Here is a 15,897-nt window from a genome sequence, read left to right on the forward strand (position 1 = left end):
TATTGAGCGTTGATTTGAGTTGAATGATGACTACATATGATGAATTAGAATAGAAGATAAATAAAGGAAAAATACTATCAAAATAATTTTATTTTTGTTCTAAAATAATACGAGCACACATTTTAAACTAAACTTAAACTCAAACACACATACATTAAAATCTCATTTTGATCATATTATAATAGATACATACATATGTAATTGTTCTACATACGTAGTTTCACAAATAAAAAAAATAAACAATTAAAAACATATATTTCTAAATTAAATAAGCGATACGAAAAAAAATCACTATTTGGTATTGAAACGTTTACACTACATACATACATAATACTTGTGGGTTTCAAATACGTGCATACCTTTTATAAAAATTAGATACAATTATGCACACGTTGCAATTATTTAGCACCTAATCGAAAAAGGACGTACATATGTACATAGATACATATTTATATATAAATACTAGCTATTGTATTTAAAAACGATAATACTAGCTTACATAGTCGAACGCGCGCACACCGAATTCTTTCCATGCTAATTCTCTCTAACAGTTTATGGAAATTCAATTATAATATATGTACAAGTATTTATTTTATTTTAATATTATTTTTAAATCATTTCCACGACCGCCACTGTCGAACGATGGACGCCGGATGCGGATGAAATTCGCTGTTGTGGAAAATCCCATTGAAGAAGGTTCCAGACTTTTCCACGGGATACTGCACCTGAAAGTAAGCGTTGGTTTTTTTTTACATTATTTAAAATATTTATTTATTTATACTTTGGGAAAGGCGACATAATTTAAAAAAAAATATTTTACCATGCTGCCATATTCGGGTTGCCCCTGAGCGACATCTATGGTATTAAATTTGTACGTAAACAAATTTATATATTATGAATTTTTATGATTATGAAATTTTAATTAAATAGTGGTGGTACTTTATTTTATTTTATTTCATAGAACATGAACACTCGCCTTTTTAGATCGCTTCAAAGCGACGAGCGCACTTATACCAATAAGCATTTTATATAATACAATGCGAATTCATACCAACATTCACAGTGACATCTATGGATACATATTTGCAGCATATTATAATCGAATTGGCAAACCTTAAAACACTGAATAACTTGAAATTAGCAAGAAAGACAGGAAGGAGATGCCAATATTACAGGAATTGTTTCAATGAAAATCAGAAAAATTGACAAACTCTGATAAGAAATGATCACAAACCAAGGTCTGGCCAGCGGTAGGACTCTAGTGGGACTCGAACTCATGACCACTCTGCTCGAAAGCATAATATTGTAACTTATGCGAAAAAGGAGCCACCGTCTTAATTGGTTCTGATGATTATCTCCAGGCTTAAGTGCAAGTTGGCTAACAATGTAAACCCCCGAATTGACATAGTGGTCGGTAAGTGGTTCCCCCTAGAGATCTCAGAACTGACAGCGGGAGACCGTGGGATTGCTTATCTCGTATGTGCCTATAATAATAGGTAAAAAAACGCGTCGAGGAAGATGTAGTGAGCGACCTGCCCTTTATAAGCAGTTAATTAGGCCATATGAAGGCATTATGGACGGATCACTGGCAGTGTGTGGATCTCCTTAATCACCCAATAAATGCTGTGAAGCGACTTTGGCCTTTTATTTGGATCCTCCACCCACCCCTACGCAACAATATGCTAAACACTAGTATACGCCGCTGGTTATATAGTGGGAAGGTTGGCTTTTTTCTAATTTGATGAGAAACCGTTTCAACATTGAAATCTGATAAATTGGCAAACTCTGATAGGAAAAGATCGATTTGGAGTCACAAATATCCATGTTTGACCAGAAGTACTACATATAATCATAGACCGGCGCGACCCTGCGCGACCCTGCGCACCATTGTTCATTTTTATAGTGAACCTTTTTTTTGCTCTCTAGCTTTGTAGTTTGCCCTCTTTCCTGGAAAATAGCCCCAAAACGCCCTCTTTCCTGGAAAAAGTAAGCTACACTGCCGAAGACTACATATAATACTTGGAATAGTTAATTTTAAGTCGAGGTCAACCCACGGGATCGAACTCGGCAACCTCTCGGCGGTTAGAATCAATGCCAATTGATGCTAACCAATTCGAATTGTATTAATATAATAATCTTTACCGTGCTCGGATCCAACCAGCGCATCTTCATCATATCTGCTGCCTTTTCGCCTATCATAATCGTGGGGGCGTTAGTGTTCCCTGAAGTTACTGTAGGCATAACACTGGCATCTGCTACACGTAGTCTGTCAATTCCTTGTACCTAATGAAAAAAAATAGTTTTTTTTTAGAATGCTGCTTAATCTAGACTCAGAATGTATGTATATACATACATATGTATGTATATTTTATTTATTTTTATTTTATTTTATTTTACATAGATATATACCAGGAAGGCCTTACAGGTAGACCCCAATTTAGAATTAATTACAAACATTGCAGTATTTTTATTACATAAATTGCTGTATTTCGAGAGGCTGAAGAACACGAAATTAACAATTAATTAAATGAATTTAGACTTGTACATTTATTTTTACATATTGTGCATAAATCAAATCCAGATATTTGCGACATAGCGGGTAGGATGATTTTTGCCAATTTGAGGAACCGTTTCAACAATGAAAATCAGATAAATTGGCAAACTCTGATAAGAAACGATCGACTTGTAGTCACAAATATCCAAGTATGACCAACAGTATTAAATAATGGCACGGGATCAAACCCCATCGAACCCTCTTGGTGCTAAACATAAACGCAACCACCGAGCCATACTGCTGGTATATACATAATGTATGTACTTCAATTGGATAGAATTATTTTTTTCAAGTCAAGTTTATGAGTTCACGCACGGTCTATTTGGTACCACTGGTTCTGAACTGACGTCATACCCGTGTTAATTATTTGTATATGTGGACGTGTATTTTGCCATTCGTATTTCATTTCAATTTGTAATTTTTGTGTTTAAGATACATGGACAGACTTGCATTCATGGCTGTTATGACCTATTTACCCCTCCATTCGGTGTAATGCTCTATAAGGTGCAATGCTCACGCACAGTCGGATAGACACGTGGAGGTGATCAACCGAGACACTCCACTTAGGCGAACTGCTCACATCACTGAGCAGTTCGGAAGCAAAGACACGTGAAAGAAGTCACTGAAAGTGCACTTTTAAATTACAAATAAATGTAAGACAAAGAGAGGAGCAAGCATTCCATTTCATCATTCTGGATTCCGAACACAATCCTGATACAAGCTCGAACATGGTCCTTCTTAACGGAACCGAACAATACACTTACTTGTAGCAAATTGTTTACAACAGTATTAGGATCTCCAGGGGCACCCATTTTACAACTTCCAGCTTGATGGTTTTCGGGACCAGTGGCTCTCCTCACAGCGCATTCCCAATAATCATCACATCCAAACTTCAAATTTTCGCACCCAGGAACTGGAGTACGATCCAGTTTGAATCCGTACTTCTTCAGTGCTTTAGTTTCGGCCAAACGCAGTGCGAATTTGATCCCATCGATCATAACTTTGATATCGTCAGGATGGGTGAGATATCTACAAGTACAAAGTTCATACATATAGGTATGAGATTCAATTAAACCTTCAAAAATGGCTTAGAAGTAAATAAAGATCATACCCTGCGAAGATTTTAGGATGAGCCAAAGGATCGCTTGAAGCCAACGTGAGGTATCCTCTGCTCTTTGGATGTAAAACTGCAGGAATTATGGTAATGGTACGAGTGCCGTTGTCCAAACGTTCGCCAACTTGTCCAGTGCGTGCACAGTTCGCTAAAAATCCACTGAAGAAGAACTGAAGATCAGGATGATCGATGGTGGTGTCAGCATATTTGGAGTTGACGAGTGCTGTTACTTCAGATATGCCTGAAAATACATATAAAAAAGTCGATAAGAAATTGTGAAGCTTCAATTGGTACTACGAATGAGGAGATTTATAATTACCCGTTCCCGACATGAGGCCATCTCTGAAAAGTAAATATTCCATGGCTGTTGCCCAGTTCAGAGGAGCAGTGTTAGTATCATTGATGTTAAAGTTGACGAAGAACGCTACATGGTTGTGAAGATTGCGTCCGACTGCAGGTAGTTCATGAACTGGTTGTACTCCAACTTTTTTCAGTTCATCTGAAGGTCCTACTCCACTAAGTAGCAGTAGCTGAGGAGAGTTTATAGCTCCACCGCTAGATAAAAAGTGATTAGTTAGATTCCATTTCCAATATATGCATGTATCTAGATATTTCAGTGATTTGATGAATACCTAAGAACCACTTCTTTATTGGCCAGTATGGTTTGTTTCACTCCATAGGAATTTATCACTTCGATGCCATATGCCATTTTTGTGGTCTGGTTTATCAGGACTTTGGTTGCTGTGGTGTTCAGCATTATGTGAAGGTTGGGACGAGTTCGAACTGGTCTCAAGAAGGCTCTGGCTGTTGAAAGTCTGGAGCCGTTTCTGTTTGTAGTTTGGGCTATGGCGAATCCTGTGTGGTATTCGCCATTTAGATCTCGAGATGGGTATCCTGGGAACAAATTCGATTATTTTGAGTTTGGAAATTATTTCTTATGTACATATGTATATTACATATGTGTATATTATTTTTCTATATTTCTTATTCAAAGTCAAAATTATTTTGTACTATTGATTTGCTCGGTATTTGTAATACGCTTAAACATGGCTAATATAAAATATATAAAACATTTATTTGTTTTCTTTATTAAATTTATTTGAATCGAAAAAAAATATTTATTGACAGCCTATCAGAAATCCACACATACACACAACAAATGTTTTTTTTTAATATAAAAGAAAACTGGAACTGAAAAAAATAAATCTGATCCGGAACTGAAAAAGGAATCCAGATCCGGAACTGAAACAGGAATCGGTATCATGAAATGAAAAAGGAATCGGAATCTGGAACTGAAACAGGAATTCGGAACAGGAACTGAAAAAGGATTAGGTTCCGAAACTGAAACAGGAATACGGATCTGGTACTGAAAATGGCATCTGGAACCGGAACTGAAAAAGGAATGCGAAACCGGAACTGAAAAAGGAATCTGGATCCGGAACTGAAAAAAGAATCCGGACACGAAACTGAATAAAGAATCCGGAACAGGAGCTGAAAAAGGAATCGAAATCGTCATCATGGAAAATTAGATTTTTTCGATAACGTTACGGATTCTGCCACCCAAACCTTACATTAAACCTTACAAAGTCTCTTTCGAAATTACATATACATTAGATAAAATATACATAGATGATTTGTGAAAAATTTTTAAATATTTATATTATTCATTTTTGTATGCAATATTTATCAATAATTATTGACATCTATTGATTCTCTTTATAATTTAAAAATTATACACACATATTTAAATTTTTAAATATCATTTAGAGAATTTCATTAAGTGACATCTTTTGATTTAAAAAAAAAGTTGTATTCATTAAAATTTATAAATGCTACTATAAAAAAAAATTCATAGATGTCGATAGTAAAAGTTGGTTCAAGTGATATCTATTGATTATTTTTATTAAAAATAGTGTATTTAATATTCATAAGTGTCTCAAGCAAATGTTAATATTTGAGACATTTATTTATATTTGAATAAAAAACAACTGACAAACATTTTTAGATTTGAAAGTGAAACTTTAGTTTGAAAGAAAAAAAATTTTGTGACCAATTTTTGTTGTGAATTCAGTACAAGTCTTAGCTTTAATTTTCAGAAAATTAGAAGTATCTTTAAATATAAGTCGCTTTAGTTTTTCATCGTTAAAATGATTGTCCTTAAAAAGCAAACTCACCTAATTCTTCACCGGCTTTCAAAAGCGCGTAGGAAAGAGGCGGATGATACGGGAATTGATTGACAGTCAACGGTCCACCAGCTGCATGGAAACCTCTGTCGACAATATCAGCCTGCTGATTATCCTCAGACTTCAAGAAATAAGGCAGCACTTCCTCATAACTCCAACCGGCAGACCCACCAGCAGCCCAATCGTCGAAATCTTTCCTAGAGCCGCGAATGTACATCATACCGTTCATTACGGACGTGCCACCGAGGACCTGAAAAACGGCACGCACGTAATAATCATCCGAAAAGGGCAAATGGAAAACCGGGTTAACCGGAAGATGCAGACTTTGTGATAACGAAAACGGCAGAGACGGCAATTAAGAGCGAGCCACGACAAAAGTAAACGCCTAATTGAGGATGCCGCTAATGACTTTGCACAATCTGCAGCCGTTGTATAAGAGATAATATTGTTTTTAAATGTTAACAAGGATGTTTACCTTTCCTCTTGGCCAATTGCATCTTCTGCCTTCTTCTCCAAGACACGCTGCCGACTCTGGTTCTGTTTGGTATGCCCAATCTATCGAGGAACCCAGGAAGTTGAGGAACATTGAAGGCACTTGAGTACCGGTCGGTTCATCCATACCTTTAACGAAAGTTTGCATATTATTATATGTATGTATATTCATCTGTCATGATGAATGATATTAGTCCAAGTTTTTTCATTGTGTTTCGTGCGGAAGTGATTACAGAACCTTTATGCAGCTCTCATTGAATAGCTCTTTATCGGACACTTGTTAAAAATGGCGATCGTCCATTATTCTCAATGAGATTAGTGGCTCGTTCAAAAGTTCTTATTATAACAATTATTAATATAATTATTGATTTCGAAATTGTGGGATCGCGAGAACAATTGAACGGTTGGTTCAATTTTTTTTCGTTAAGAAAAGTTTCAATACTGACTCGATTGTTGTTCTTAATCATTCGGTAACAATCTAAAAATTATTACACAAACTATAAGTACATAGTTATGTTTCACGATTTTCCGCGAAGTATTATAAATGGTACGTGCTTGGTATGATTTAGAATTACACTTTTTCTGTAGTGTCTTTAAATCTTTTCCGATTTTAAAAGATAGTCGCCTTCTTACATACATAAATAAGAATACTTACTCGATTTTGATCTAAAATCTTTCTCACAGCAGTTTCTAAACAGTCTGACGGAAGTATTCAGACTTTTTTGGGTGGAAAATCATGAACTACCTAATTATTAAATTTGCTCGATTTGGCAAAAGTGTGCCGAGATTTTATTACGATTACCATTAGTTCAGGTGTTGTCATAAATTTCTATATACTCAAGCGATCGAACTAATGTCTGAACTTCATCACTCGTTGTAAAGTATATACATATATTATTATATAAAAACGGACGCGATGTATGTATGTATGTATGGTTGTGGGTATGTGGCGGACGCGTCAACCAGTATGAAGATGTCAAAAAAACAAATTTTAAAATGCCAGGAGTACATATATGTGGTGCCTAGAGATATTTAAAAACATAAATACACGCGAACGAGGGGCACATCCAATCAGCGTGAAGTGGTCCATGTGGATTAGAATGTTTGACCAATTAGAGTAACGACGATACATTCTGACCAATGGGTGCATTTTAAGCATCCGCTATAGGGATGTGGCTTGAGTTATTGTGTGGAGGAGACGCGGGAAAGCGGGCTAGCGGGGTAGCAGGGAAGTGGGAGGTTGTTGAGCGTCTGACATGTGCTCCTGATATTGAGCGCTGAGTGACGTCAGGTCGAGCAACGAGTGACGTCAGCGTCAGATGCGCTGTGCGGGTGCACATACATACATCCATAAAGACACACACACACATTCATTCATTCACACAGCGTGGGTGTAATACGCGCACTCAACTTTACTATGAATACGTGCGGGTGCCTATAAATTAACTTAAATTATATTTATATGTAACATAATATATAGCCAGCAGTATGGCTCAGTGGTAGCGTGTATGTTTAGCACCAAGTGATAATTGGGTTCGAGTCCACTATACAGCTGCTCAGACTTGAGTGTCTATGAGTCCAAGTCGATCGTTTCTTATCAGAGTTTGCCAATTTTATCTGATCATTGTTGAAACGGCTCCTTAAAATTGGCAAAAAAAAATCTTCCTACCTGTTGTCACAAATCTTCTGTATTATGTATGTACAATTTGTAAAAAATAATTACAAGTCTAAAATCCATAGATGTCTCAATGGATTAATTCTTAAATTAATTTAGTTAATTGTTAATTTCGCGTTCTAGTACAGCTTCCCGAAATACAGTGATTTATGTAATAAAAATGCTGCATTGTTTGTAATTAATTGTCCAGGAAGGCGCATTGGGGTCTTCCTGTCAAGACTTTCTGGTATATATCTATGTAAAATAAAATTAAAATAACTTTAATTTAATTCGTGTATCGATTCCTTTCCGAGACCACCAGTTGAAATTAACGTGCACAACACTAGTATATTATAATTGCTACCAATCTATACTAAGTATCTGCATATGTATGTATGTACCTATAGAAAAGATGTGTTGGTAATCCATAAGATTATCCCAAATCCCACGGTGTATACATAAGCTGAACGGAAAAGCTCATTTTAGCATGAGGAGAAAATTACAGTGCAAATCTTTCAAAAGCATTCTACACATACAAGGAAGGAACTGGAAGTTTATAAGTGGTTCAAAAGAGTCTCGTGACTCACGACACCGATGCTACACTTACAATTAGCGTATTCAACAGTAGTAAATCGGTTTTGAAAGTGAACGCGACACGGCGACAATATTCTCGCTAATTTGCATCCAGAAATATTTACCTAATGCTATGTAATTGGAACTTACCAGCTTCCACGAGGAGCACTTTCCACTCTGGTATTTCAGACAGTCTGGCAGCCACCACTGCTCCAGCAGAACCTCCACCGACAACGATAAAGTCGTACATGTTGTCCATGTCTCTTCGATACTGCGAAATAAAACCAGTGTAAATCAGATTCATACATATATATAATATTTATTTTATTTTTAAATAAATATGTACATCACATGTAACATGGCAGGAATTATCCGAAGGCGACACATATGATTAATTTTTGTACATAGAATACAAATAGAGACATCTATGGACAATTAACTAATTTTTGACATATAACATATTATGTATGTATGTAGGAAGCATCTATAAGATTCAACACATTTGAGATGCTATTGACTCGAATTTGTGAGAAACTGTGGGTAGGATAAAAACGTCCCGACAAAACCGCGTGGGACAAAGTCGCTTGGACAAAACCGCGACAAAATCGCGCAAACTAAAATAGTGTGGCATCAAAATCGGGCAACACATATATAAACAAATATAAGCAAGAAAATAAATAGAAAAACAAGTAATATAAATATTAAAAATAGGTCCAATGGACATATATAGCCTGCAGTTTGGCTTAGTGGTAGCGTATATATTTAGCACCACTGAGTTCAAAGGTTCGAGTCCTCGCCACTGCTGGTTAGATTTGGGGGTTTTGTGACTCCAAATCGATCGTTTCTCTATCAGAGTTTGCCAATTTTATCTGATCATTGGTGAAACGGTTCCTGAAAATTGGTATTAGATCTAATCCTGTTGTCACAAAATCTGCCTGTGTTATAATTTGTAATAATTATACACATTAATCTGAAATCTATAGATATCTCTATAATTTCGTATTTATTATATGTATAAAAATTGTATACAACAAAAAAAATCTAAAAATAATCCAAAGATGTCTCTATGATTATTATTTCTGATTAATTGTTATATACTATATATTCTGATTGTATATGTATGTATTACTGTATTTCTGATTGTTTATGTATTCTGTATTTCGTTAACGTACACCCGTCGCATTGGAGCAAATCTGTAATGGCGAGTGTATATTGATTTGTAACAATAAAATAAAATATAAGAAAAATCCGATAGAACACAGTAATGATAAAATAAGAATCGTTTATTTATTTTGTAAGTGTACTTTTGAATTTGTGCTGATCCTTCGATATTATTTTAAATCTAGGACATATAATTACATATATTTAATATGTCTATTCTTGTTATTCAAGTTTCAATAAAGTATGAATAAATTCAAAAGTACACTTTCAAAATTAATAAACGATTCTTATTTTATCAGCACTGTATTCTTTCAGACTTTTCTTATACATTAGACCTGTTTTTAATATGTTTATTACTTGTTTTTATATTTATTTTCTTGTTTATATATGTATATTACGCGTTGGGCCATTTTATCCCTGCGCGGTTTTGTCCAAGCGATTTTGTTCCGTGCTGTTTTGTGACGGGCCCTTATTTAATCCATCATAACAACTAAGCAATACAAATTGGAAAATTTTAAAAGGAGACAGTCGATCGGTGTTTATTTTAATAACCACAAGACCTCGCCAGCAGCTTCCTTGAACGGGATTTGAACCCACGACTTCTGTATCTACCGGTACGTAATAGTTCTATCAGAGCACTACGCTGTGGATGCAAAGCGTAAAATAAATAGATTGGATGTCTAAAAGTATTAAAACATGTAGATTTATTTATTTGGGACATCCTATTAGCATGTTTGAAAGTAGAAAAGATAAAATAAAGAAAGGGCGAATGAATTGTTTTTAAATAAAAAAATATACCACTTTGTTTGAAGAAGAAAGTTTTTGATCAATGTGTTTAGTACGGATGTGAAACTTTGGCATTGAATGCCAAAATGCTACACAAGAATGAAACTTTGTATGCTTAGTATAAAGAGGAGAGACAACAAACGAATGATTGAGAGGTATGACGAGAGTAGCTGAAATAGTGAAACGACTGAATAGATTGAAATATCAATGTGGTTAGAAGAATAGGTGAAATATGGATGAAATGGTACCCAAGAGAGTGTAAAAATGAGTACAAAGAAGTGAGATGTGTGGTCCGAATATGGAAAATGTGTGGGGTTAGATTGATGAGTGGTGCTCAGGACTGAGATGAATCGGTGAGGAAGTGGATGGTGAATGATGTTGATTATGACATGAAATGGTATTGAATTTTGAAAAATTAGAAGAATTGAGACAAATGTGCTTTGCGTGCGTGTGTGTGTATTGTGAAAACTTAACAATAGTCCATTAGAACGAGACTTCCGTCATCTGAGTATGCTTCCTTGCAAAAAATACAATTGATTTTTGTAATTCTTCATATAGATTCTACTCTTAATTACGTTTATTTTGAGCGTATTGTTCTAATAGCCTTTAGAAACGAAACCTTGGGTTATCCATTTCGCAACATCACCTTACGCCTCTCTCTCTCTTATTAATTTTAGTTCTTTTTAACCTTTTCATCGAGGGATGCTTTACGATGCAAAGCAATTGTATTGACTTTGAGCAATATCCTAGTCGATTGAGAGATTGTATGCGGCGAGTTTTATTGCGCAATTTGTAGCACTCACGTCTGGTCTTCCACACGGATCTTCCAAGTCGCATTGACTTCTCAAGAACACTTCTAGAAGTCCCATGAATAGCATGAAGGCTCCACCACCGCAGGTAGCTGCTAAAGTGGGACCTGGTTGACTCATTGGACACTCGCAAGACATCTGTGAAGTGAAAAACATATATGAAACTTCAATTTAATTAAAAAAAAAGAAGCTGATAGAAAAATATGCTACTGCAATATATACTGCATGTGTTGTAGATAGAACTTTCGATTTAAAGGCTATAAATTCTATTTAAAAGTCAACTAATAAGCGATACGCATTAAATAACCCAAATGCGTTTAGATATCGTAGGTCTACTACACCAGTGAATCAAATTCATTGCTTGATCTTAATTGCGTCTGATGATATAATGTTTTTATTTATGACTAGTGTTGTGCCTGTTGATTTCAATGGGTGGTTTCAGAATGGAATTGATACACGAATTTAGATAAAGTTATTTCTTATATATAAATATAATGTAAGGTAATTTATAATGTAAAAAATTGAGTGCGCGCATTACACGCTCACCGATCCTACCCGTTCACCCGTTCGAAATGATGAATGAATGTGTGTGTGTGTGTACGATCCCGCGCATCTGACGCTCACGCTACCCGTTCCAACTCAGACGCTCAATATCAGGAGCACATGTCAGACGCTCCACCCCCCCACTTCCCTGCTGCCCCGCATCCTCGCTTCCCCGCGTCTCCTCGACACGATCGGTCGCTACGCCACATCCCTATGCATAACATATTCTAAATTTGTTTTTGTGAAATCTCCATTATTTTCCACGCACCCGACACATACACACCTACATACCCACAAACATGCATCGCGTCCTTTTTTTTATATATATTAATACAATATTTTTTTAAGCAATGAATTTTACAATAATAATTTTATATGATATACTAGCTGAACCCGGCATGCGTTGCAATGCCACAATAACGCATGCAATTCCCGTTCCTTTTCCCGTTCCCGTTTCCGTTCCCGTTTCCGTTCCCGTTTCCGTTCCCGTTTCCGTTCCCGTTTCCGTTCCCGTTTCCGTTCCCGTTCCCGTTTCCGTTCCCGTTTCCGTTCCCGTTTCCGTTCCCGTTCCCGTTGCGTTCCCGTTTCAAGTGATGGTTGGAGCTCAACTAACGTCTCTTCAAAGCCGTGTCATCATTAAAGCCCGGACCCAGAGGGTGCCGCGTATTGTTCAAATGTTGTAAATGCATTGTTAAAGGTTTGCCGAACCTTTTTTACAAAGGATTTACAACAATGGAACAATGGGCGGCACCTTGGCTATCCTACCTCTAGTCATCATAAACCAACTGGTAACGTGGTTACCAACGAACACATTTCCTTGACTACACAATGGCGCTTCAAACTTTCGCATCGGTATAATGGTAATTACGCATATTATTATTAATATTTTTTTCCCGTTTTTTGTCACAATAAGCTTCCCGGACATGCATACAACAAATTCTGAAAGTTCCATCGTAATCGGTTGAGTGGTTTAGGAGCCTATACGAGACAGACAGACAGACAAACAGACAAAGAGACATTAAATTTTTTATACATACATACATATATATGTAGATAGATAATGACGATATTAAATTTTTTTTAAGTTGTGACCTCTTGGAACATTTTTGACCCAATTCAATAGCTACAGATCTCAACGATTACTATAAAGTACATATAAAATAATTACTTTCGTTTTTGATATCGTTACAGATCGCCACGCTCTGCAGATCTTTTGTTTACGAATTGCCAAATATCCGATCTATATACTGATTTTTTTCAAATTAAATTATGATTTCACACAATCGACTAACTGTCATTTTTATTATATTACGTATTGAATAAATCCAAAGTAAAAAAAATAATAATTCAACGTTATCTAGGCCATATCAAAAGTCATCTAGGTGACAGCAATTTGCCACGGTTTTAAACGAGATCAAACGCTTTATATTATATTACATATGTTTAAAAGTACAGTATATGTAGTTAGTGTGCAACGAAATGACCCTGTAGTAATGCAGATCCGCTTGGGAAGCAAATCAGCGAACCCTTCGAAATACAGACACGACAATTTGCGAAACGATTGTGGGAACGTTGATATCCATCCATAAACACGAATGCTCGCTTGTGTTAAAATTAGACGCTTAAAATGCGTAACATACACCATTTTAATATACAAGTCGCTGAATTACGAGACACTGAAAACTCGCAAATTAACGAGACATCTATGAATTGTACATACATTTTATTGTACATTAATCATACTCCAATAGTGGTGACATAGTAGGTAGAAAGGTTTTTAGCCAATTTTTAATCGGGAACCGTTTCAACAATGAAATCAGAGAAAATTGACAAACTCTGATAGGAAACGATCGACCTGGAGTCACATATATCCAGGTCTGACCGGCAGCACTACATATATACTCAGATAAATTCTTTTCAATCGAGGTCAGGTCATGAGATCGAACCCGGCGTCTCTCGGTGTTAGGCAGAAGCTTAACGACCGAGCTATGCTGCTGGCTAATATACAGATAGACACATTAAGGAGCTCTCAACAAGTTTTGATTTTAAAATAATAAGATTTTCTAAAAAAAATCAGTCCCGCCATGGTCAAAAGGCCATTGTGAGTGTGTTACGTATTTTAGGGGAGTTTCTAGTTCCCGCAAGTCACCCAGTGTGGTCAGGCTCTTAAGTTGGCGCGGTTATGTCGGTGTGGTTTTTTACCGCGCGCTTAAGTCGGGGTACATTGATGTATAATACACATAGATGGGCCCTGACGTGTGATTTTGGTCGGAGATCTTGTCTTCACTAACTGAGGGGTGCGGGGGGTTTAACTAGCGGGGAAGTTGGGTTTTTTTCCCTACGACGCAGCGGTACCTACCTACCTACTAAGAGAAACTGTGCATGCGCCATGTATTTTGCATGCGCCAAAAGGGAGACCAGTATAACACGTGAGGGCGGATCTAGTGTATTATACATCAATGTCGGGGTACCCTTCTGCCATACAAATGTTCGTTGTGAGCGTGGCGCGCTTTGTATGGGAGTTTTTGGCATAACGGTGACTTTAAATTCTCGTTAATCAGTCAACACTTAATGTCTTTGATTAGACATAATCGGCCTAATCAAACTTCAATATTGACTGAATATTGAGCGTTAATTTTATAAAATAATAAAAAAAACCGTTTTTCATAATTTTTAGATATGAGCCATTCTATTTAAAAGTGGTGAAAGTCCAATTTTCAGTTCAAAAACTGTTGAGCTTGAGTTCTAGTCAGTCAAACATACGGTACTGATAAGATCTTGAGAATTTTCCAATTTTTCGGTGTCCTAACTCTTAACAATACATCGGTATCCTAACTCTTAGTTTCTCTCAAATTTAAGCTATGAGCATCTCAAATTTGTTTCTTTTAAAAATGCTACCCACATAATGTATTATTCGCAAATTTGTTGTGTATTTAATTTTTTTGAACTGTCTATAGATGTCTCTATTGTATTTGATATAACCAGCAGCGTGGACTAGTTGTTAGCATATTATGCTTTCGAGCAGAGTGGTCACGGTTCGATTCGCACTAGTAGCTGTTGGCCAGACCTTGGTTTGTGCCTCCAGGTCAATTGTTTCCTATCAGAGTTTGCCAAGTTTACTGATTTTCATTGAAACGGTTCCTGTAAATTTTCATTTCCTTTCCAATCTCTCTTGCAAATCTCAAGTTATTCAGTGTGTTGAGGTTCACCAATTTCTATAATAAAATTTCTCCATAGATGTCACTGTGGATGATGTTTGTATAAAATGCTTGTATTGATTGTATTGTATTGTATTGTATTAGTACACTCGTCGCTTTGGAGCGATCTGTAAAGGCGAGTGTAGATGTTCCATTGAAATAAAATAAAATAAAATATATTGCTATGACGTACGGATGTACATAAAATAAATAAAACATACTTTTATGCTATGAATATAGACTTTTGTTTTAAAAGTCTGAAAGAGAATTAAAAATAATACTAAAATTATAAGTGCCTTTTATAATTTCTTATTTTTTATCTATTTTAATTTTACGTCCATTTATGTAATATGTATATACAACAAGTAAGTATTCAAATGCAACCTATTATCAGTGCTCACTTCTACACACATTTGCAATAGTAAATATGTGACCTATAGCAGTCGTTAACAATAAATAACGATAATGATACTTTGCACATACTCCTTCACTGTTTGCATTGTGTATAGTAATAACAACACAGCTAGAAATGGTTGGCAATCGCTTAAATGTCATAACGACGAACAGAGAAGAGTTGAGAGTACCTTAAAAAAGGCCTCGCAACCAACGAAAGTGAACTACTTAACTGGCCTAATGAAAGATCAAGGTTTTACACTCGCCATAAAAACAATAGGTCACGTGTACACGCACTTAAACCCACCTGAAAAACAGTGGACCAAGTCGGATCGTTTGAAAATAATCAGTTTGGTACATTCTTCGAACGCTCAGTGGCCTCAGATTACAATCGCCGATTTAACTAAACGAGATAGAGTCAAGTAATAGTTCGTTATA

The 15,897-nt window shown here is 36.0% G+C and overlaps 1 protein-coding gene across 1 annotated transcript in view; it reads right to left on the reverse strand.

Moving 5' to 3' along the window:
• Positions 1-614: 614 nt before the first annotated feature.
• Positions 615-15,897, reverse strand: part of Gld (Glucose dehydrogenase) — a 43,053-nt gene continuing 27,770 nt past the window's right edge. Inside the window, exons 3-12 of the mRNA XM_077432413.1 lie at positions 11,321-11,464; positions 8,721-8,841; positions 6,327-6,472; positions 5,843-6,101; positions 4,301-4,562; positions 3,988-4,223; positions 3,666-3,909; positions 3,319-3,583; positions 2,143-2,283; positions 615-725 (exon numbers count right to left, since the gene is read on the reverse strand). Of these exons, the coding sequence (XP_077288539.1) occupies positions 615-725; positions 2,143-2,283; positions 3,319-3,583; positions 3,666-3,909; positions 3,988-4,223; positions 4,301-4,562; positions 5,843-6,101; positions 6,327-6,472; positions 8,721-8,841; positions 11,321-11,464 (1,929 nt within the window). The remainder of the gene's footprint in view (positions 726-2,142; positions 2,284-3,318; positions 3,584-3,665; positions 3,910-3,987; positions 4,224-4,300; positions 4,563-5,842; positions 6,102-6,326; positions 6,473-8,720; positions 8,842-11,320; positions 11,465-15,897) is intronic.

This window comes from Arctopsyche grandis, chromosome 6 (assembly GCF_051622035.1).
Source record: "Arctopsyche grandis isolate Sample6627 chromosome 6, ASM5162203v2, whole genome shotgun sequence".
NCBI classification, from domain to species: Eukaryota; Metazoa; Arthropoda; class Insecta; order Trichoptera; family Hydropsychidae; genus Arctopsyche; species Arctopsyche grandis.